Source organism: Schistocerca piceifrons, chromosome 7, assembly GCF_021461385.2.
Source record: "Schistocerca piceifrons isolate TAMUIC-IGC-003096 chromosome 7, iqSchPice1.1, whole genome shotgun sequence".
In the NCBI taxonomy this organism is placed as follows: Eukaryota; Metazoa; Arthropoda; class Insecta; order Orthoptera; family Acrididae; genus Schistocerca; species Schistocerca piceifrons.
Window position 1 is genome coordinate 350782575 of NC_060144.1, and position 24487 is coordinate 350807061.

Genomic DNA, 24487 nt, shown 5'->3' on the forward strand with positions numbered 1-24487 from the left:
GCCGTACAGGCTCCTCCAGGTGTCACCGATTCTACTTAGTATCCATGACTGTAATCCGTCCAGTCACAGAAGACCTGTGACAGTCAGAGTGGGCTACAACCTCAGCCAATCACGAGACGCCATTCAATGTTCCTGTGGGATGGCCTCAGCATTGCTCCATTTCTAAGTGACAATAGTTTTCAATCAGTATTGACAGCAAACATTTTATCCTACAATAAAGCCATTCACTTTAAAGCACTGCTTTCGGGACTGGGAGGTTCGCTGGCCCCAGTAGAATCTAGCAAGTAGGTTAACCACGACGGTTAGTGTGCCAGGCAGCCTGTACGTGGATTTTAAGTGGTTTCTTCGAGCCCTATAGTTGAATAACAGGTCGATACCCTAGTACCACCTCAGTTACACGATTTACAAGTGTTAGAAACCTTTCGCCCATTTTCACATGAATAACACACAAGCAGACACCTTGGGCGCACTTATTCTGTCCGGGGGTAACTGAGTAGCAACAGGAAGAGCATCTGACCACCACTTCAATTAACTTCGACCAATCAGTTAATAACCATGCCAAACCTGCGCTGATACGGGGCAAGGACAAAGAAAAGAAAAGTCTGACAGCAAACCTGCGCACTTCGCGGTTTGAAAGTTGGCAACAGTCCTGCAGCTGTCAAGGACTTTCTTTCACCATATGGAATGCAGGGAATCCATTCTGATTTTTCATTGCTCTTGATGCTGTTACGATATTATATGGCCAAGTTACACTGACCTCTATATCGCTCACATTTTTATTGAGCAAGACTGGCCTTTGCACTGTAGGCACCAGGGCATACATTCGCTATTCAGATACTTCGTAACTTGACGTTCCAACTTTTCAACAGCGGAGATAGTTAGCCAGTTTGTAGAAAAATAATGTTAAGCCAAATGTAGACAATGAATACCCACATAAAAATTAGCCCTGTCCACTGGATCCAAAGAAAATACTAATGTGCACAATTCCAGCGTAGACAGTCAACAGTTCCCCATCTAGCTATATATAGTACTGAGAAATTACTTTTACGCTATAGTACATTCCTTTGATGTAGGTTTTCTCAGTTCCTATCATTTATCCAAAGTGGAAGTATGTCCATGGCCAGATAATGTGATCATATCAGCTACAATCAGGCAAACCGTTTTCGTAAATTTTTATCTGAAAAATTTCGTTTGTTATATTTAGCTATAGCTTCGGAAGCTACCATTAACCAACGTTAGGCATGTCAGCTGCGAAACAGTTGACTAAAATCATCTCTGTACTGCTTCCAAAAAAGAAGAGCAGAGTGTAATTTCTTTCTGCAAACAATGAATAGTGAATACTATCTTGCCACAACACTGGACGGAGCGCCAGCTCCTATAGTGTTCGACTGTAGTGTGTAAAGAAACTACTTGTACGATTTCAACACTTATTTGTCTTGCAGGTGATAAGTGAAAGGAAAGCAGTCCGTAAAACGAATGGAGGCCAAGTCAAGGAAGCACAGGAGGACGACGTAGGTACGTGCTGTTCTGTTTAGAAATGAGATACAATAACACTATGTCATGTGCTGTAAGGAAATCAGCACGTAACTTAAGAAACCTTTGCAGGCAGTAAGCGGCGTGTTGCTTTCCTCGACATGCTACTGGAAGCTTCTGAGGACGGCCATAAGCTCAACGACCAGGAGCTGCAGGAGGAAGTGGACACCTTCATGTTTGAGGTAACTCGCTGCTTTGGAGGGTAGGGCATTTCGGGTGAGGGAGACATCAACAGTCGAAATCTTCAAGTGAGAGTCAAATGAGAGCCAGACAGTTGGAAAATAAAGTACGAAAACTGTAGGGTTGGTGCATGAGTTGGCAGTGTTTTCCTTTGAGTTTAATAAACACAACAGATTAATGTAACGGAGACTTAAATCATCAGTAATCTACTCTCCTCCACTATTTATAACAGTCTACCAGCGTTGGGAAACTTTTCGATTACGTGAATGTCGAAATCAAGTGAATCTGGGGCGAAGAACTCGTTGAGCCATGTTCGGAGCGCATTTCTATCCGGAAAGGAAGTATATTAAAGGCTGTTTGATAGTGGAAAAGATGAAAATCTAGGGTCCAGTATCAGGTGAATATGGTGGGTGCGGAGTGACTACTCAAAACAGCTACTGTGTAATACTTTTAGCCGGTCTAGCAGAATGCGGATGGACGTTGCAGTGGAGTAATGTCACTTTATGCAGTCTTCCTGGCAGTTTTAGTTGGACTGTGTATGCAAGAGTCTGAGTTGTTGACAATAAATATCAGCATCGATGGTTACACCTCAGGGAAACAATTCGTTATACACCACGCCATCACTGTCTCACCAGATGCACAACATTTTATTTTATAAGGGGGAAGTTCGAGACTGAATGAAGGCTCTGTTAGGGATTCCCAGCGGAAACTCTGCGGTGTAGTTGAAACAATCTTGGGAACATGCCATTTCCATATTTTTGCAGCTTGAAGAAAGATATTTGTGACCATCGATTTGCTTCGGATGAAGAGATGAAAGCCTAGGTACAATCATGGTTCCATAGGCAACCGCAAGCGTTTTTCCATGAATTCATTGACAAACCTGTCCCAGTGGGATAAATGTGTTAACAGGTATGGAGATAACTCTTGAAATAATAAACGGTTTATTTAGTTTTCCTCACTTGTCTAGTTTTCAGTTGATTGCCCATTATAATATTTAGAGAACGTGTTTCGAAACCAGGGCGTGTAATTACTGATTCCGGAAAGGTATTGATGGTATAAATACAATAGTGCTACAGGAAATGCCGGAAACTCAGAACAACCCTCTACCCTTTTCAGGCAAGCGGTTATCTCGGACTTCGGTTGAGGACTTCCAGATAAGCAATTTTAAAGTGGCGCGAATAATGAACCACTGTGTATATTTCTCTGTCATTTGTCTCTTAGTACCATGTTCGACATACCATCACTACGTGGAGTATTCAGGATTCACACTGATACCAGTGGACGTTGAAAAACATAACAAAAGCAATTTGTTTCATATGTGAAATTCGACCATTTTTTTCCGTTACCATTGGCTGCATCAACTGCTTTAGGTACACTTTTCTTCATAAGTAAGAGAGATTCTTCAATGAATTCTCCACAGCATACAAATCATACTTAAAGGAGTATGAAATTCTAGAATTTATTTAATTTATGGAAAAATGAATGAGTTCTTACATTTTAAACTTCATGTTTAGAAAAAACTCAAATTTTATAGTTAATTTTCCCAATTTTTAATAGATTTGGAAAATTCTAGAGTTTTGTATTAAGGATTTTCTGTTTAATAAGCATACCAAGTTTGATAGTAATAGGATATTTATTTTGAATGCTACATGTACCTAAGTACAGAAAATTGTGTTCTGCGGAAAATGGCTTTTAACGTTTCTGCTTGTATTTGGCATAGTCTTAGAACTGTCCAGAACCATAAGCAGGTTCTTTTTCGGTTTCAATATCAGTTTCCTTCCTCTTCACATTCCTATGATGCACTCTTCTTGATTTTATGAACTCCAAAAATGATTTATCCGCTTTCACTGCACGCTCTCTGTCTATTGCGTACAAAGCTTTGATACAGTTCACTCCGGGCTTAATTCCCATTTTCTATAATACATATTTCCTGCTTTGCACACCGTCATTAAAACATGAAACTGCATCGTAAACGCCAATAGCAAGTGCATTTCTTCCCACAAAAACGGTTTTTGGCAATCTTTCGCCTACACATTGGTTAAAACTTTCATTTGGGTTTTGGGTACCACCATGAAGGCATTTCTTCAGTAAGTTTTCATATGCAAGGTCCCTGAATATAGGTTTGATGGCTTCCATTACAGCAGTCGGTAGAGGATTCCTATGATGATATTCTTCACCACCAACAATTGACCTTTGGTAGCCACACCATGATTCACTTCCTTTTGGGCATAAGTTGTGGACAGGGTTATTGTCTGTGGACATTTTGTGGAAGTATAAGGCCCAAACTGCTTGCTTCATATTTTTCAAGTCTCCTGTGTTCCTTCTTTTTGCCAAACCATAATATGACTGTAGTTTGTCAAGTTATGCATCCGTCAGTCACCCTCTCCCTTTTATTCCTTTCCCATCAAATAATTTTTTTCCTGACAAATCTTGCCTCAGCCTTCTAAGTGTAGTGCCAAGTCTTTTCTGTACATGTCCCACACATTCTAACTTCTGCAAAATAGTCTCAGCTCCATATGGTGCACACTTTTGAACCTCAAGGAAAGCTTTACTGTCACCATCACCAAGGTACTTCACATAACGCAGGCCACGGGAGGCAACAGATCTGGTAAACAAGCTTACGACTCCCTGCACTTCCATACCTCCACTTGAGCCTTTATAGTTCACATTACATACATGACCTGCAATCCCTTTCAGATAACTATGACAAAATTTACTCAGCACTTCAACATCTAGCACCTTACCAGTGTCAACAGATGTTGCTCTTACAACACCATTCAATGAAGTGTGCCCTCTTTTTTGCCAAGTACCATCAAAAGCAGCCACTATGTCCCTGTCACCATCATTTTCGACAATAGATTCTTCTGCAGCACTTGAAGATTCTGCAACTTCTTTTACAGCCTCAATCATTAAGCCATAATACCTCTCAAACTTCGCTGGAGGAGGAGGAAGATTCATCACTGCACAAAGTGTTCTTGCTGCCTTCTGTCCCCTACCAATACAGCGCATGCCATATGCTACCCTCAAATTTACATCATAACCTTTGTTTGCGATTTTAGATGTCATGCAAGACGCACCAACGTTGCATTTGCTGCATATCACAGATAAGTTAGTAGCAAGGCCTTTCCTGGGACTCTTATCTTCCACCAAAGAAACACACTGAACACCAAAGCAATGCTTGCACATAACATTGGGCAATATTAATTGTGACAGTATGTTAACATCAACGATAATATTACATGAACCTTCGGATTCACAGCCTCCATTTTCATTAGCACCAAAAACAAGTTTCCTTCTAGAAGCACTCGGTGGTGAATTGTTTACTGGCTCTGAGAGGTTGCAGTCTTGAGCCATATTTGTTGTAACACCCTTTACTGTGTATGTGTTGCCGTGGTGACGTTGTATACGGTTGAAGCAACGAATTCTAGGCATCCTGTGCCATAATATGCCACAAACGAACACAAAACAACACAGCAAAATGAAAATTGTGTCGAAGATCACAGCACCACACTGCACGCCTTTCAAAACATAGAACAAACAAAACCAGTGATCAAAAAAATGCATGTCGATAGCAGCAGAGAAAGTATCGATATCGATAGTCCTTTGTTTGACGTATGACTATCCTTGGCACAACTATTACATTCGAATTCTACAAAGCGAAATACACTTAGGTATGACAGAAGAATGCTGTGCAGAGGGGCGTGGCGCTGCACCTGCATACACTTAAGACCAAATTGTGTACCTTATAACTCCTCAAATATATATGTTTTATACATCAAATTATTCAGGAAGATGTGCGCTACAAAATAAGCATATTTTTGAAAAATCGTTTTTTTATTTTGTGACGTCCTACCCCCCTTAATTTTAGTTACTTCGTTTTACTTTGTCTTCAAGGAGTTAGCAGGAATGGCTCTGCCTCTAATATTATTGAACAACACTTTTAACTTATTGAAGCCTCACTATTAATTCCTTTTAATTATCTAGCAGCAAACAAATGAAACTGGCAATGATTTTAATACATTTATTTCAGCTATTTAAACAACAACTCTCGGATACTCAATAACAGGAAAGCAATACGACCCTAAACACATGACAATGACTGAGGATAATGACAAGATCAGATACCTACAGTTTTTACATACAACATTCATTATTGCAGTAAGTTTCACTGAGAATGAACCTGGGCAAATGTTAAGCCGTCGTCTTCGCTATCGAATACAATGCTCGCATTGCTCATTGTAATACTGCGAGTATACCTTAATTGGTTGGTTGGTTTGTGGGATTGAAGGGACCAGACTACTAGGGCCATCGGTCCCCATACTTTAATTCGCAATGACTAATTATGGGGCAGGATCTTGATGTTACTGGGGCCTCTTTCTTCTGCCCACACTCGTCATGTTCTTGGTATCTCGCAAACATTAGCTGTAGCTCACATAGTCCCGACAGCGCACGCCACTTACGTGAGTTCACTCTCACATCTCAGAAGCAGGGAAGTCTCCAGCGCGCTCTGCTCTAACGTCACACTCCAGTATAGAGATAGTGCTACTAAAACAGTTTTTTGTTCTCAGTCACGACATCGCTTTTCCTAACTTTCTCTAATGGCATTAACCCAGAATAAATATATCATTATACAAAATAATTTATGCAGACTATAGCATATGTCACATTTCTAATTAACACATACGAGTAGTACTTAAAGATTAACATAATGAAACAAGTGCAGTGCATCATATTTACAATAAACTAATGGTCAAAAATTTTAGGCAGCACATCTGTATTACAGTCTTAAACAGTGTTTCAGCTATTGAGTAACCTCGCTCGATACAATTATTTTAGAAATATTATTTGCAATTTAACTTTTGTCAGGTTTTAGTAATTGGTAATGAATAATTCATATTTTGTAAAAACTGTTCTTTTTAATTGCTTACAGATTGTATCCAAATGAAACAGCACAAAATGTTTTCAGTAATCTGTGTGCTTGGAACCTGTCGCGAGTAATTGACCAAAGCTCGAGTATTTCTACCAAGATGGCGGTTCCACAAATTTGCAGCTAGTCCGAAATTACATACTGATTGTGTTAAGCTGTTTCTGAGACATTCACATTTCTCTTCTTTTCTTTAAGGGCCACGACACGACGTCTGTTGGCATGTTGTGGGTTTTGGTACTGCTCGGACATCACCCCGGTATCCAGGTGAGTATTAACCCTTTCCTATCCTTTCCTGTGCATCTCGTACAGCACCAAAATTTACCACAACTACTTATTTCACTGTAGGATTGTCACTGGTTCTCAACCATATTCACGTGAGCTTGTACTGGCACACAGATAGTATTAATAGAAATTATTGGGCAGAAGAGGAAAGATGGAGGAGAGAGGCTATACTATTGTTTCGTGCATAGCAATTAAGTTTTTTCAGATTGTACTGATATAATGGCTCCATAGTTAGCAATCACATGCAATTGCTGTCTCGACGAAAGATCCGTATCTAAGGACTGAAAAACTGCACAGTTTACACCAATATACAAGAAAAAAAGTAGCAGTTATACAACCGTATCACTGACGTCGATTTTCAGCAGAACTTTGGAACATACACTACTGGCCATTAAAATTGCTACACCAAGAAGAAATGCAGAAGAAAACCTGATATTCATTGGACAACTATATTATACTAGAACTGACATGTGATTACATTTTCAAGCAGTTTGGCTGCATAGATCCTGAGAAATCAGTACCCACAACAACCAACTCCGGCCGTAATAACGGCCTTAATACGACTGGGCATTGAGTCAAACAGAGCTTGGATGGCGTGTACAGGTACAGCTGCCCATGCAGCTTCAACACGATACCACAGTTCATCAAGAGTAGTGACTGGCGTATTGTGACGAGCCAGTTGCTAGGCCACCATTGACCAGACGTTTTCAATTGGTGAGAGATCTGGAGAATGTGCTGGCCAGGGCAGCAGTCGAACATTTTCTGTATCCAGAAAGGCCGGTACAGGACCTGCAACATGCGGTCGTGCATTATCCTGCTGAAATGTAGGGTTTCGCAGGGATCGAATGAAGGGTAGAGCCACGGGTCGTAGCACATCTGAAATGTAACGTCCACTGTTCAAAGTGCCGTCATTGCGAACAAGAGGTGACCGAGACGTGTAACCAATGGCACCCCATACCATCACGCCAGGTCATACGCCAGTATGGCGATGACGAATACACGCTTCCAATGTGCGTTCACCGCGATGTCGCCAAACACGGATGCGACCATCATGATGCTGTAAACAGAACCTGGAATTATCCGAAAAAATGACGTTTTGCCATTCGTGCAGCCGGGTTCGTCGTTGAGTACACCATCGCAGGCGCTCCTGTCTGTGATGCAGCGTCAAGCGTAACCGCAGCCATGGTCTCCGAGCTGAGAGTCCGTGCTGCTGCAAACGTCGTCGAACTATTCGTGCAGATGGTTGTTGTTTTGCAAACGTCCCCATATGTTGACTCAGGGATCGAGACGTGGCTGTACGATCCGTTAGAGCCATGGGGATAAGATGCCTGTCATCTCTACGGCTAGTGACACGAGGCCGTTGGGATCCAGTACGGCGTTCCGTATTACTCTCCTGTACCCACCGATTCCATATTCTGCTAACAGTCATTGGATCTCGACCAACGCGAGCAGCACCTCAATCGCGATAGCCTACAATCCGACCTTTATCAAAGTCGGAAACGTGATGGTACGCATTTCTCCTCCTTACACGAGGCATCACAGCAACGGTTCACCAGGGAACGCCGGTTAACTGCAGTTTGTGTATGAGAAATCGGTTGGAAACTTACCTCATGTCAGCACGTTGTGGGTGTCGCCAGCGGCGCCAACCGTGTGTGAATGCTCTGAAAAGCTAATAATTTGAATATCACAGCATCTTCTTCCTGTCGGTTAAATTTCGCGTCTGTAACACGTCATCTTCGTGGTGTAGCAGTTTTAATGGCCAGTAGTATATATTGTGTTTGCACTTTATGAAATACCTCAAGAAAGCAATCTATTGACTCGTAGTCACCACGCATTCAGAAAATATCGATCTTGTGAAACACAACTGGCTCTTTATTCACACGAAGTTGTGATTGCTATCGACAGGGGATCTCAGATTGATTCCATATTTGTAGATTTCCGGAAGGCTTTTTACACCGTTCCCCACAAGTGGCTTCTAGCCAAATTGCGCGCCTGTCGAGTATCGTCTCATCTGTACAACTGAGTTTGTGATTTCCTGTCAAAGAGGTCACAGTTTGTAGTAAATGACGGATAGCCATCGAGTAAAACAATTGTGATATCTGGCATTCCACAAGCAAGTGTTACAGGACCTCTGCTGTTTCTAATCTACATTCGCTCATCCACTCCTCTGCAAAATTTAAAGAAAATATAGATAAATTAATATAACATATTAACAACTCAATGGAAATGAAAGGAAGTGCGGCAGAATGTTTCCAAAGGTCACCTAATCAAGCGTAGGAAGCTGGACATCACATGACGTGAGATGAGCGCGACTGTAGTGCCAAATCGGGCTGGTCCCGTAACACAAGACAGTTGAAAGAACGAGAAAGGCAAGGTGTGTCAATCAGCGAGCAGCTACGGTACACTGTGCTGATGGTCTTCATTACGACATGGTACAGAAACAACTTTTGGATGGCTTCACACAGGGAAGAATCATCGGTAAACTGGAAGAACGACGAAGCGTGACGAGTGTAGCCCAGGAGTTTGGGATCGCTCACAGCATTGTTTCACGTGCACGTCGAGCATTCTGAATCAAAGGGACTGCTGCCCCAAGGAGAGTAGCTGCTTGACCACAGTACACTACAGCAGCAGATGCTACATTGTGCAACAGGCAAGAACGGACGCACGTTAACTGCAACCACAATTAACAGGGCTGCAAGCTCTAGATCTACAGTAGTACGGTGACTGCATGGGGGTGGTCTCTATGCCCGACGACCAGTACGCTGTATTCCGTTGACAACTGCTCCTCGGCGGCTTCGTTTGTGATGATGCCAAGCACTTAATTGCAAATTGGAGAGGCATCATTGAGATACAGACGGTTTCATTGCTGGTACAATACTACAAAAAACACACATCAAAAAGTGTTTTGCATCACCTCGGTTCCGAGAGTTCCGGAACCTGCGCAGGAAATTGGAATAACCACAATTTCCGCCCTTTCTATTGCTCATGAAAACCACACTTTGCATGTTGTACCACCATACAGCGAGACCTTCAGAGGTGGAGGTCCAGACTGCTGTACAGACGAGTACCTCCAATACCCAGCAGCACGTCCTCTTGGATTGATGCGTGCCTGTATTCGTCGTGGCATAATATCCACAAGTTCATCAAGGCGCTGTTGGTCCAGATTGTCCCACTCCTCAACGGCGATTCGGTGTAGATCCCTCAGAGTGGTTGGTAGGTCACGTCGTCCATAAACAGCACTTTTCAATCGATCCCAGGCTTGTGCGGTAGGATTCATGTCTGGAGAACATGCTGACCACTCTATTCGAGCGATGTCGTTATCCTGAAGGAAGTCATTCACAAAATGTGCACAATGGGGGCGCGAATTGTCGTCCATGAAGACAAATGCCTCGCCAATATGCTGCCGATATAGTTGCACTATCGCTCGTAAAATGGCATTGACGTATCGTACAGACGTTACGGCGCTTTCCATGACCACCAGCGGCGAACGTCGGCCCCACATAATGCCACCCCAAAACAGCACGGAATCTCCACCTTGCTGCATTCGCTGGACAGTGTGTCTAACGCGTTCAGCCTGACTGGGTTGCCTCCAAACACGTCTGCGCGACAATTGTCTCTTTGTAGGCATATGCGACACTTATTTGTGAGGAGAGCGTGATGTCGCCGGCCGGGGTGGCCGAGCGGTTCTAGGCGCTACAGTCTGGAGCCGCCCGACCGCTACGGTCGCAGGTTCGAATACTGCCACGGGCATGGATGTGTGTGGTGTCCTTAGGTTAGTTAGGTTTAAGTAGTTCTAAGTTCTAGGAGACTGATGACCTTAGAAGTTAAGTCCCATAGTGCTCAGAGCCAGAGCATGATGCCAATCCTGAGCGGTCCATTCGGCATGTTGTTGGGCCCATCTGTACCGCGCTGCATGGTGTCATTGTTGCAAAGATGGACCTCGCCATGGACGTCTGGAGTGAAGTTGCCCATCTTGTAGCTTATTGCGCATAGTTTGAGTCGTAATACGACGTCCTGTGGCTGCAGCATGGTGGCGTTGCTGTCAGGGTTCCTCTGAGCCTTAATCCGTAGGTAGCGGTCATCCAGTGCAGTAGTAGCCCTTGGGCAGCCTGAGCGAGGCATGTCATCGACAGTCCCTGTGTCTCTGTATCTCCTCAATGTCCGAACAACATCGCTTTGGTTCACTCCGAGACGCCTGGACGATTCCCGTGTTGAGGGCCCTTGCTGGCACAAAGTAACAATGCGGATGCGATCGAACCGCGGTATTGGCCGTCTAGGCATGGTTGAACTACAGACGACACAAGTCGTGTACCTCCTTCCTGGTGGAATGACTGGAACTGATCGGCTGTCGGACTCCCTCTGTCTAATAAGCGCTGCTCATGCATGGTTGTTTACATCTTTGGGCAGGTTCAGTGACATCTCTGAACAGTCAAAGGGACTGTATCTGTGATACAATATCCACTGTCAACGTCTATCTTCAGGTGTTTTGGGAACCGGGGTGATGCAAAACTTCTTTTTACGTGCGTAGAAGTTCGTGAGAGTATTATCTATATGTGCGTTCGGTTTTTGTGCCCGGGTGTTCGGTTTATTTGGGGGTGTGTGTTTGTGTGTGTAAGGGAGGGAGGTGGGAACGGAGAGAGAAGGAGAGAGAGAGAGAGAGAGAGAGAGAGAGAGAGAGAGAAAGAGAGAGAGAGGAGGTGGAGGTACAGTGCATGTTTGTCTGTGAATGTGAGCGAAATGTTGCGTGTAAACTGTTTGACCGTGGAACGAATCTAACTGAGGCTGCCCTCTGCTCGTAGGAGAAAGTCTTCGCTGAGCTGGATGATATATTTCGAGACGATCCCAACAGACGTCCAACTACACATGATCTGAACAACATGAAGTACCTCGAGATGGTTATAAAGGAAGCCTTGAGGCTATATCCTAGTGTGCCCGGTATCGGTCGCCGAGCGACGAAGGAAGTGGAAATTGGTAGGTACAAAACATCGTAGATGATTTCTATTTAGGAGACTGCGAGTCAGTTCAAATGCTACGACGTACAAACTGTAGTACATTTAAATTTTTTATTTGTTACAAAATTTGAGTTTGATAGCGAGATAGTTGGATGATGAAGAGCTGATATTCTGTGGAGACAATTCTCAGTACGTTCTGATGCCTTCATCTGTTCTCAGAAGCCGGCCGAAGTGGCCGTGCGGTTAAAGGCGCTGCAGTCTGGAACCGCAAGACCGCTACGGTCGCAGGTTCGAATCCTGCCTCGGGCATGGATGTTTGTGATGTCCTTAGGTTAGTTAGTTTTAACTAGTTATAAGTTCTAGGGGACTAATGACCTCAGCAGTTGGGTCCCATAGTGCTCAGAGCCATTTTCTGTTCTCAGAAATATGTGGAATCTTTTCAATGTCCATAAATAGAAATTTTATCTCAACGTAGGCCACTGTAACAATGTAATAAAAGTATGAAATCGTATTTTATGTCGCTGTTGGGCCATATAACTATCTGATCTTAATATGTCGACCATCAGCTAGTAGCCATTGTAATCGCCGGCCGCAGTCGCAGCATCTAGACAAGCTGAAAGTGACTCACTGAAAGTGACTCAAAAGGTGGTTGGCCATTATGGAAATCCGAGGCCCGATCTCTGAGTATTCCTTCACCTGTCGTATAGGCATCTCGAGAAGTAAGTAACGCTGACCGCTCTATAGTGTAACAAAGGTCTGCAGGAATACTGTATATGCCGCAATGCAGTGCAGTGTGGGTAGTTATAAAGATCCCTAGCAGATTTAGACTGTGTGCCGGAACGGGATTCGAACCAGGTACCTTTGCCTTTCACGGGCAAGAGCTCCAACGACAGCTATCCAAGCAGAATTCACGACTCGCCCTCACACCTTTACTTCCGCCAGTATGTCTCCTGCCTTCCAAATTGGTGATTAGTATTTTGTTTCGTGGAAAGTGTTAAATTCTTGAAAATGCTGCGTGCTTTTTCTCATTCACTTACTTGGATTTATAGTTATAGCGAACAAAGGAAAGACGCATATGACAAGAAAAGTACAACAGACCTGCAAATTTAATCGGAACAGCACGACCGATAGATTTAATTATTGGTATTTTAGAGCTGCTTCTAAGCTAGAGTAAGCAGTTCCAAACGGAAATACTAGGTACAATATCTGCGTCAAACAAAGTTTGCTGTACACATTTGCAAAAAGTTCAATTCCTAAATGTACCAATTACAAATTATTGAGCTCTCCATGAGTTGGCTGTTATTTATCATGCAAGGATTTTTTGGATGCTTCTTGCTCATTACGGAAGACAATGTGCGTTGCGTCCCCATTATGCCTAAAGCATACTTTCCCTATCCCTGTGAGAACTACCCATTTGTGTACTGTCAATGCATCGGTCATTCATTATTCTATTTACTCTATACCAATATTGAAATAAGTAATCCCAATGTTTTTACACATTCTGTCATACAAACTTAACAAAACGTATATTCATTAAGAGGTAAGAACACGCAAGGCACTCAGGAATATTGCCGAACGTGATAGCTTTGATGGTCTAGGTTTTATTGTGTGTGAAAGTACAATGTTGTATGGGTCTAATTATCCCCAAATCTTTGAACAAGGTACACTCACCGCTCAACGTTGTTGCACTACACTGTAGCAGTTCTTTCTACGTATGATTCAAGTTTAGCCGACCTAAGTTACTTGGCTGTGACACATCATGCAAAAGCTACTTTCGTCATTAAGTTTGCAGACTAGTGTATATGTTGGACGTTGTATGCAATGAAGTGAAGCCTCTACATCATGTTGTCCGCAGCTCGTGGTCTAATGGCTAGCGTTACCACCTATGGAGCGTGGCGTCCCGGGTTCGATTCCTGGCCGGGTTGGGGATTTTCTCTGCCCGGGGACTGGGTGTTTGTGTTGCCCTCATCATTTCATCATCATCATCATCACTCGTGACAGTGGCTAGATTGGCCTGTGTAAAAGTTGGACTGTGTAAAAATTGGGACTTTGTATGGGCAATGATTACCGCGCAGTTGTGCGCCCCAAAAACCAAACATCATCATCTACATCGTGTTGTGCCACTGAAATTTCTAGAAATGAGCAGAAACCTGTGTATTTATGGTACGGAGAGCAAGATAACCTTCAATGTCTAGACCAAATTATTCATATGTAGCACTTATAAAGCTTAAAAGGAAAACATTAAAAAGTTGTACCTGTTGCAATTGGAGGGGTTGAAAATGGGAAACTTTAGTATTAGGGCGTATGATGCTAAACATCAGCAGTGACAGTAAATTATCGACAGACTTTGTCAATCTGTGGATAAACGTAAATCTCTCTCCCTTTCCTTCATTGTTACATCATTGTGTGTTTCATCGGAGGTGTTCTCAGAAGCGACGCACCTTTGACATTTTCAGATAGAGCAAGCTTGTTTTAAAATTCATTCCCACGTTTTATGGCGAAAAGCTTGCACAGAGTGGAATTCCAGGTAACTCTTGATTACACGCTTCTCATGTCTCACAGGTGGTTACAAAATTCCTGAGGGTTGCACGATAACCCTCAACATCCGAAACACTCATCGCGACCCTGACTACTGGCCGGACCCTGATCGCTTCGACCCGGACAACTTCCTGCAGGAGAGGGTGCAGGGCAGGCACCCCTTCGCCTACGTGCCCTTCAGCGCGGGGCCCCGAAACTGCATAGGTAAGACGTGTAACTATTGTATTCTTTAAATAATGAAAGGTACCAGATACTGCATACTTCGTCGAATGTGATGCACCTGATCCACCACTGAATCAGACTTCTGCTCACTTACAAACTCTTTCAAGGCTTTTCGCATTGGATGAAATAACTCTCGGATTATGGTAGATTATTCAGTCTCCGAACCAGAAATCAATAATTCCTCGAATCAGCTGGACTAAGAGCGCTGCCCACGGCCAACCCGTCAGTTTACTCATAAAATTCATTGCTGTACTGGAAATGGGTTTCAGTGAGACAGGGTCTAAATATAGTTTTTATATGAGGAGGAGGAAGGAGAGTAATGTTTAACTTCCCGTCTAAAACGAGGTCGTTAGAGACGGAGCAAAAGCTCGGATTAGGGAAGGATGGAGAAGGAAAGTGGGCGTGCCCTTTAGAAAGAACCATCCCGGCATTTGCCTTAAATGATTTGGGAAAATCACGGAAAGCTTACATCTGGATGGCCAGATGGGAGTTGATCCGTCATCCTCCCGAATACGAGTCCAGTGTGCGAACCACTGCGCTCGCCACTCGCTAGCTTCTATATGAGATACAAAATATTTGTTATATATGAAATAGCTTTGTTCAAATATCTTACTGGAATGCAGTCGAGTGACGTCGTCCACAACCACAGATATTTCGACAGGAGCACACCCTGCTTGTTTCAAGGCAAAACTGCTGCAAGCAAGCGCTGTGCAATCGAATTTAATACCTCGGTTTTCAAAGAAACTCCATTGAGATAACGCACGCACGCATGCACACACACGCACACACACACACACACACACACACACACACACACAGTAAACATTAGCGCCATCACAAACCTAGAGATAATCGACGGCCGGCCGGAGTGGCCGAGCGGTTCTAGGCGCTACAGTCTGGAACCGCGCGACCGCTACGGTCGCAGGTTCGAGTCCTGCCTCGGGCATGGATGTGTGTGATGTCCTTAGGTTAGTTAGGTTTAAGTAGTTCTAAGTTCTAGGGGACTGATGACCTCAGAAGTTAAGTCCCATAGTGCTCAGAGCCATTTGAACCATTTTTGATAATCGACGTCAGAAGTTATCGATAATGAAATTAATAATCAACTGGTGAAGTAGCATAAACTCTGTCCCTCTCATTTTTGACAAGTGGGAGAGCAGGATTCCATGCAAAATTTAAATAAAAACAACCATCTCTATTTATAAGGGTACTTGCTAATTTAATTTCAACAGCTTCCTTAATAACACTACCGCAATAGCTAGAAGTGCATGCCAGAATCTCCGTACTGCTGTAATCCATAGGATGACTGCTGCCAAAGACACTGTTCTGCATTGGCGGATTTGCTCGGCTGTTATAAGCGTGTGTGCCGCTTATGCTAACAAGGGAACATCCCCATCGCACCCACCTCAGATTTGGTTATAAGTCGGCACAGTGGATAGGCCTTGAAAAACTGAACACAGATCAATCAAGAAAACAGGAAGAAGTTGTGTGGAACTATGAAAAAAATAAGCAAAATAAACAAACTGAGTAGTCCATGTGCAAGATATACAACATCAAGGATAGTATTTGCGCATGAGTGCCGTGGTCCCGTGGTTAGCGTGAGCAGCTGCGGAACGAGTGGTCCTTGGTTTAAGTCTTCCCTCCAATGAACAGTTTAATTTTTTATTTTCAGACAATTATCAAACTTCAGCACTCACACATGATCCACTTCGCTCTCCAAAATTCCAGGACATATTCAGATTTGCTTGGACATACGCACGATTTGACGGTATACACACGGAAAAATTTGAAAATGTTAAAAACATATGTTTTGACAGAGCACAGGGAAAACTGTGCGACTGTGAAACTGTTGCATTCATTTGTTGCAGTTTATGTGACAAACTCTTATGTTTTCATCACTTTTTTTGGAGTGATTATCACATCCACAAGAAAACTTAAATAGGGCAAGGTAGAAGAATTTTTTTACCCATTCGCCAAGTGCACAAGTTTGGTGGGTCGACAACATATTCCTGTCATGTGACGCACATGCCGTCACCAGTGTCGTATAGAATATATCAGACGTGTTTTCCTGTGGAGGAATCGGTTGACCTATGACCTTGCGATCAAATGTTTTCGGTTCCCATTGGAGAGGCACGTCCCTTCGTCCACTAATCGCATGGTTTTGCGGTGCAGTCGCAAAACACAGACACTAAAAAAACACAGACACTAAACTTATTACAGTGAACAGAGACGTCAATGAACGAACGGACAGATCACAACTTTGCGAAAATAAAGAAAGAAAACTTTTCACTCGAGGGAAATCTTGAACCAAGGACCTCTCGTTCCGCAGCTGCTCACGCTAACCACAGGACCACGGCGCTCCTAAGCTCAGATCGACCTTGATGTTGCCTATGTTGTGCATGAACTACTCAGTTTGTATATTTTGCTTATATTTTCCATAGTTCCACACAACTTCTTCTTGTTTTCTCGATTGATCTGTGTTCAGTTTTTCAAGGCCTATCCACTGTGCCAACTTATAACTAAATCTGAGGGGGGTGCGATGGGGAGGTTCCCTTGTAAGTATACCGAGCCTCCACAGTCCTGATAGTCTGACCAATATACGACATGCCGCAACTGCAAGAAGTGCGGTAGATACGCGCCTTACGCCAACCAAGATCATCCTTTACCAAACTTAAAACGACCCTGATCTTGGGTGGTGTTCGAAAAACACTCTTCACGTCATATTTCCACAAAATACGACTAATCCTGTTTGAAATGCTCCCTGCGTAAGGCAAGAAGGCCGTAGGTTTTGGTGCAATCTCGGTATTATCATCACTGACCCGGTGCACAGTTGGTAGATAGCACAACGCACGTCTAATCTGTCTTCCAATATATCCATTCTGACGAAAAGTGTCTTCGAAATGGGCTAACACGGCTGCCAAACTCTCAGGGTCCGAGATGACATAGATCCTGTGAACCAAAGAACGAAGTACCGTTTCACGTTGAGCCGGATGAGATACAAGTCAGTGTGAGTAGGCACACCATAAACGGGATGTCCCAACGCACCACCCACCTTCCACCTGACCAACACCTCCATCGTGAAATGAATATTCGGGTGGATTAAATTCGGGCGCTCTAAAAACTGGTTCAATTTCTCACGGCCAAGACGCCAAGCAACAAAAGTATCGTCTACGTATCTGAAAAACACTCAGGTTTCAAAGCCCCCCGACTCCTAGACACGTTCCTCTAAATCTTCCGTAAACAAGCTGGCAATAATAGGTGGCAACGGGCTTCCCATCGAAACTCCATTTGTCTGTTCGTAGCACTGGTCATTGAATAAAAAATAAGTGGAAGTCAACATATGTCGAAAAGGTTCGTTAATTCAACACCATAACCAACCTCAATCAACCGTAACGGATCCGACAGAGGAATACTAGTGAAGAGATGCATAAAAACTTACAAGAACATCGGAATCATTCAAACGCATTCCGTCTAATCGAGGTAAGATATCCGATAAGTTCTTAGTGTGGTGCTCACACCGATCTCCTACAGGGTCCAACAGAATAGCAAGGGGTTTTGCTGCACGGTATTTCGGAGCACCATTGTTACTCACTATCGGAAGACGCTTGCACAGCACTTACTTGCTACAGTTTTCCCTTAAAAATGAGATGGTATGCTCCTGTAGAAATATCGGCGGATGTCGACGATGTCAGTCGGCTGCATTCTCGTAATTTATTTGAACGTTATATGCACCGGATGAAACTAAGGCCTCATGAATCTTTATTCACGAGAATCGTTGTAAATAAAGATACAATATCAAAGCTACCAAGAATATCACTTTGATCCACGTTCATGTCATTTAATTTTTCAATAAACGCTTTAAGTTTCTAGTACGTCAGTTCCACCAACATCAGTTTTCAGTAATGGGGGTGGTCACTACATGGTAGGGAGACCAGACAGAACATACAGAAGGTCGCAAAAGAACCTCTGGTTTGTGCACTTTTTATAAGTCGTATAGTCTGGACAAGTAAACTTCTGGCTTGCAGAGAAAGAAGATGCTTTTATCAGTTGATTGGTAATTCTTAAAATTTTTGTCCTAAAATCTTTCTGAAGCTTCGTATAAGTAGTCCTATCCTAAAGATATTTAATCTTTTTTTGTAATCTTCACCTTTCATCACAATCGTGGTGTTACCTTTGTCAGCGATGAGGACAAGGTTGCTACCGTCTGCACTGATGTTCCTTCCCTTCCGCTTGTGACAAATTACTGGTAGGTGGCTTGGATTTATGTAATATCCTAGCCGTTCCTGTCCTAATTTCATCCACGCATTTTGCTAACAAACGGATTCCTATCTCAGTATTTGCTTTAATGTTCTTCGTGGGAACCTTTAGTGGCTTCACAGTAGAATTATCTCTTTTGGATAGAACTGAACATTCATCTTTGGTTAATTCGCTGGCAAACATGTTAGTAACCATTCGAGAACTGACAGCGATTAAAGTTTCCGATCTGTTTTTCTATAAGTTACCAAATTTCCTTTTCTGTGTATTAGTTGGCGCCTCTGCACTGAGTTCCACAGTCCTGAACATCAGGCCATCAACCTTATTCCTGTCACAACACTGCATTTCTTTACTGATATGCAAATGGAGATTTAATAGATTGTCCCCAGTTCTACCAGCGTCAGATGGATCCGCTTTCGTAGCGTAGTTGGTTGCATGCGGATGTAAATACGATTAGCTTTTTCCGAGCGAAACATGCTCCTCACCCTCAGAATTTATAAAAATATCACAAAAAATACCCAAAGGGTGAAGTAGTTGTTCTCGTAAAGATCCCGGGTTTAATAACGCAAAGGAATGTTTACTAGCTGCGTAAATGCTGTCAGCAGAAGAGGATCTGACTAAGCTACTGACTCAACCAAAAACACGAGAAATAGTTACGTCTACACGAAGTATGAGTCCAAGTCTTCGTAGCTAGTCACTGCTACCATCTTATAAAATCTGTTCTTCATTTAATAAAATTGGTGAGATGAATTAATCTGAAGTAAAGATATGCAACTTCATTTATTTTAATACTTATTATTTGAGCTAAAGAATACAAGGATTTCATAAAAGACAAACGGACTGAGGTTACACGAGGTACTTGGCGCCCCCAGCACAGACATTGTAATGTTACCTTATTCTCGCACCTGTGTAGATTTTATAAATGTTTAGAACTGAAAGTAAAATATTTGCGGAATAATGCCGCATCATTTCGACAATAGCATGAGAACAATATAATCACGGAAAGGATCGTAGACTTTGAAATTAATTGACGAAATTAAACGTCACCTGTTTCATTGAATAGTCTAAAGATTAATTAATACCTGTGTAATTATATGTGCCTTATGGCACAGAAGTTGTTGTTGGCACGTAGGTAGGCTTGCTGACACAGGACCGTGATAATGTTAAGTTTAAATGCAACAAATAATTTACATAATAACAATGGTAATTGGACTTTGCAAAGAACATTCGATTTGAGGCTCGAATTGCGAAAAAGAGAAAGCCAAAAGATAGCTTGCTGAAGGTCCGTGACCGTTGCGTCACCTAATCAACCACTTCCAACTTACTTAGCTGGCTGAAATAAGATATAAAATTTAAATATTATTGGTAGAAGGACTTAACCACATTATTATCAAAGCCAAATAAAATCAAGCTTAATTGTTCTTAGTATTCAAACCAAATTACAGATAACCAAAGACACAGCACCGTACAGCTTTGCGGTCTAGATGCAGAAGAGAAGCAAGAAGAAAACTTACCGGATTTCGTTTTTCACAAAAAATTACGATGAATAAAAATCTGTAATTTTATTTGATTTGAAAGATATAAGCTCTGATTTAAATATAATGATGCGTAACGTAGGGACCTGTTCCACCGCACGAACACCTGATCCGCAACGCAAATCTCAAAAAGCACATAAGGTGCAAACCTTATTTGGTGAATGAAACACTGTCTTACTAAACCTGATCACGAATCAAGTATTGCCAACAAACAGAACGGAATCTGCCTCACTCGATAGTAACCGTACGTACCACTCTTGCCTTGCGTCATCAGTGCCTAAGAAATCTCGCCAATCCAATATGGCTCGGCAAATATTTAGCTGTAGACTAACGTTACCTTTTGATCCAAAACAGTTTCGTGAGACGAGCATTTTTAGTAGCACTTATGTATATCACCTTCTCAGCGTGTCTCTTATGTAGTAAGACCCCTCTGCTGGCAAATTGTAACTGAAGTAAACACTGTCAGTGAAAACCTACAGTGTATGAATTCCAAATGAGTTTCGTAAATTGTGTCTAAGCTGATTTACGACTGAATCAATTGCATACGATAGTTAAATTTGTTAGCCTTACATTCAGTTACATACGAAAAATAATTACCGACACACAGTTGCGCGGTTATAGTGTACGTAAAAGAATCTGTGACGTAATTCTCTAAGTCGGCTTTGTGAAACTTAAAAATTAATAGAAAGAAAAATCAAGAGACGTTCATAGGATTTGTCGACCTGGAAAAAGCTTACGACAACCTTAAACAGTGCAAGATTTTCGATATTCTGAGGGAAATAGAGGTAAGACATAGGGAAAAACAGCTAATATTCGGTACGTACAAGTACCAAGAGTGCTCGGATAAAATGGTGTAAGACACGGATGTAGTCTTCCACCCCTACTGTTCAACGTTTACATCGAAGAACCAATGACGGAAATAAGAGAAAAGGTCACGACCAAATTAAAATTCAAGGTGAAAGGATGTCAATGATAAGATTCGCCGATGACATTGCTATCCTCAGTGAAAGTGAACAAGAATTGCAGGAACTGCTGAACGCAATGAACAGTCTCATTAGTACAGAATATGTACTGAGAGTAAATCGAAGAAAGACTGATGTAATGACGAGTAGCAGAAATGAGAACAGCGAGAAACTTAACATCAGGATCGAGGGTCACGAAGTAGATGAAGTTACGGAGTTCTGGTAACTAGGCAACAAAATAACCCATGATGTACGGAGCAAGAAGGGCATAAAAAGCGGATTATCATTGGTAAAAATGCCATTCGTGTCCGGAGGAAGTCTACTACTATCAAACACAGGTTGTGAAATATGGGCTTTCGGAAAACCGGAGCAGAAATGAATCGAAGCTTTTGAGATGTAGTGCTACAGAAGAATGTTGAAAATTAGATGGACTGGTAAGGTATGCATTGAGGAGGTTCTCCGCAGAATCGTCGAGGAAAGGAATATGTGGAAAACACTGATAATAGGAAGGGACACAGTGGTAGTACATCTATTAAGACATCACGGAATAGCTTCCCTGGTACTAGAAGAAGCTGTAGAGGGTAAAAGCTGTAGAGGAAGACAGAGACTGGAATACATCCAGCAAATAAATGAAATAATAGTTCGCAAGTGCTACTCTGAGATGAAGAGGTTGGCACAGGAAAGTAATTCGTGGCGGGTCACATCAATCCAGTCAGAAGGCTGATGACACAAAAAAAGCACTGCACTTATGGCTACTTGAATAGATAACAGGCACTGCTACACCCACTACTGTTATAGGTAGCCACACATATAATCGTAAGATATTCACGCACAAATAACATGTACCTCTACACAGTCAAGGTATCCCAGTACACGTATCAGTTTGAACTTCGAATACGCGAAGCTCGGACGACAACGAGCTGTCCCTTTTGGCTTTGCCATTGTGATAAGCAAAAGAAACGAAAGATTACTCTTGATGTCCGATGTGAAATGTGGTTAATGAATCGAAAAACTTGTCATCACATAAATAAACTCTTTGATTTAGAGCCATATGCTTGTTACAAAAAATTTCGGATTAGTGGAAAAACGTATCTGAAGCTCCTAACATCCGCAACGCAGATGATTAAAAGCCAGTAGCGAATCGCGGGAAACACTATTAAAAGCCTATGTCAATGCTCCCGAATCACGGCTGGCTTCCACATACTCACATAAACTTCTCCTACTGTTTGTAATTGAGTGGTTTCACTTTGTTCGACATGGTGCCACTACGACGTATGATTATTCAAACTTACGTATTGTCGCTACACACACGCTCGGTCACGTGTGCCTTGGTATGATTACATACACTTCCACAATTGAAAGACGGCCAAGAGTCTGGCAGTTTGAACAGTTCATATTTCACTACAGACGGTCAGGCATCCACATACAAAGTGCTTGCCTCGCATGCTAGTCTAACATGCAGCTACGTAAATGGCCACGTTAAAAGCTTACGATGACGAGGTGCATTCGGCAAAGACCAAACCCATAACGGTGAGAAAACCACTCTAGAAACTCGCAGATAAATGCTACCTCAAATATACGCCCTCTCAGCATTGAATATAGAGGCCTAAGGCAGGGTAGAGTTACGTATCTCTTGATATTTTCTGGAGCTTAAAACTGAGTTTATAGTATCTTGTCGGTGAACATGCGCTACTAAACTCTACAGCTGAGGCATTACGTTTTCATTCTGCTAGAAGTGACAGATGCAAATTGTAGTGAACAATTGTGTCTTTTGCAATCTGCAGGCCAGAAGTTCGCCATCCTGGAGGAGAAGGCGGTGCTGTCGTACGTGCTGCGAAACTTCCGCGTGGAGACGGTGGACAGGCTGGAGGATCTGAAACTGAATGGCGAGTTTCTCCTGAGGCCAATGAACGCCGTCAACTTCAGGCTGTGGCCGCGGTAGCGCAACGTCTGTTGTGGCGCTTCTAGCTGTCTCCTGTACAATTCGCCGACGGTGCTTCACGTTCTCACTTAGTTATCAAGTGACCTGTATTTTTAATACCATTTTATATATGTTTTATAATATATTTAATAAACATTACTTTCTCAGTGATTTGCGTATTTCAATAACTTCGTGTATATTTTTGTAATTGACTAGCTGAGTCCCCAACATTGCCTGGGTACGTACTTATTCCAATCTTTAGCAGTCCATCTCGTTCTTCCCCTTCTGTCCACCACCTCCTCTCATCTCTGTCCATCTCTTATTCCCTCTCTAATTCCATCTTCCTCCTTGTCTCCACCCTTCTCTTTGTCCATCTCCTCCCCATCCCTTCCTCTGCCCATTTCCTCGTCCCCCTCTGGTTGTCCATCTTCTCCTTCCCCCTCTCTCCGTCTGTCTCCTTCCTCCTCTTTCCCTTCTCCGTCTATCTCCTCCTCTCGTTTCCCTGTCCTTTTCCCACTCCCCTTTGTCCATCTCCTCCTTACGGCTCACTGTCCACTGCCCCCTTCTCTCTCCACCTTATCACGCTCGCCCCATACGAGGCTGGGGTTCTTACCACTACAGTATTTCATTCCAGATTGTAACTAATATGTGTACTAAATTTGGATGAAATCGTCACACGCCAAATCTAATTCATACATATTTAACGTATTTTACAAGTATTTGAACGCATACTTCACCTGTACCTCTAGCGAAATTCCCCCTGCAGTTTCATTTTCACCGAGCTCAATGATCTACATTGACATAATTTTTCAGTTACATCCAGTGGTATATGTAGCTACTGTCCGCGAAATGTGTTATGATTAAAGTTAATAGTAAAGAAGTAATAAATTGAATGGTCATGTAAGAGGCCGCAATTTTTCACTCATCTCGGTGTCTATGACCCCATATCTCCCGAACTATGATTCGTGTTATAATATACTTACCTAGGACCATTTAGAAGCATGTGAGGATACTCTCTGCGAAATGTGTTGCGAACAGAGTTAATACCAAGGAAGTAATAAAATTAAACTCTTTGCATGCTGCGACAGTTTTCGACGCATGTCAGTGTTTATAACATCATATCTCTTGAACTATGTACGGTACAATGATATAATTTTTCTGGTAGTTTCAGTGGTATACATTAG

General features: G+C 42.6%; 1 protein-coding gene across 1 annotated transcript in view; it reads left to right on the forward strand.

The window, feature by feature from the left end:
• Positions 1 to 23474, forward strand: part of LOC124709115 (cytochrome P450 4C1-like) — an 80425-nt gene extending 56951 nt beyond the window's left edge. The window contains exons 7-12 of the mRNA XM_047240770.1: positions 1443 to 1515; positions 1606 to 1715; positions 6836 to 6904; positions 11722 to 11893; positions 14437 to 14616; positions 23167 to 23474. Coding sequence (XP_047096726.1) covers positions 1443 to 1515; positions 1606 to 1715; positions 6836 to 6904; positions 11722 to 11893; positions 14437 to 14616; positions 23167 to 23324 — 762 coding nt within the window. The 3' untranslated portion in view covers positions 23325 to 23474. The remainder of the gene's footprint in view (positions 1 to 1442; positions 1516 to 1605; positions 1716 to 6835; positions 6905 to 11721; positions 11894 to 14436; positions 14617 to 23166) is intronic.
• Positions 23475 to 24487: the final 1013 nt, after the last annotated feature.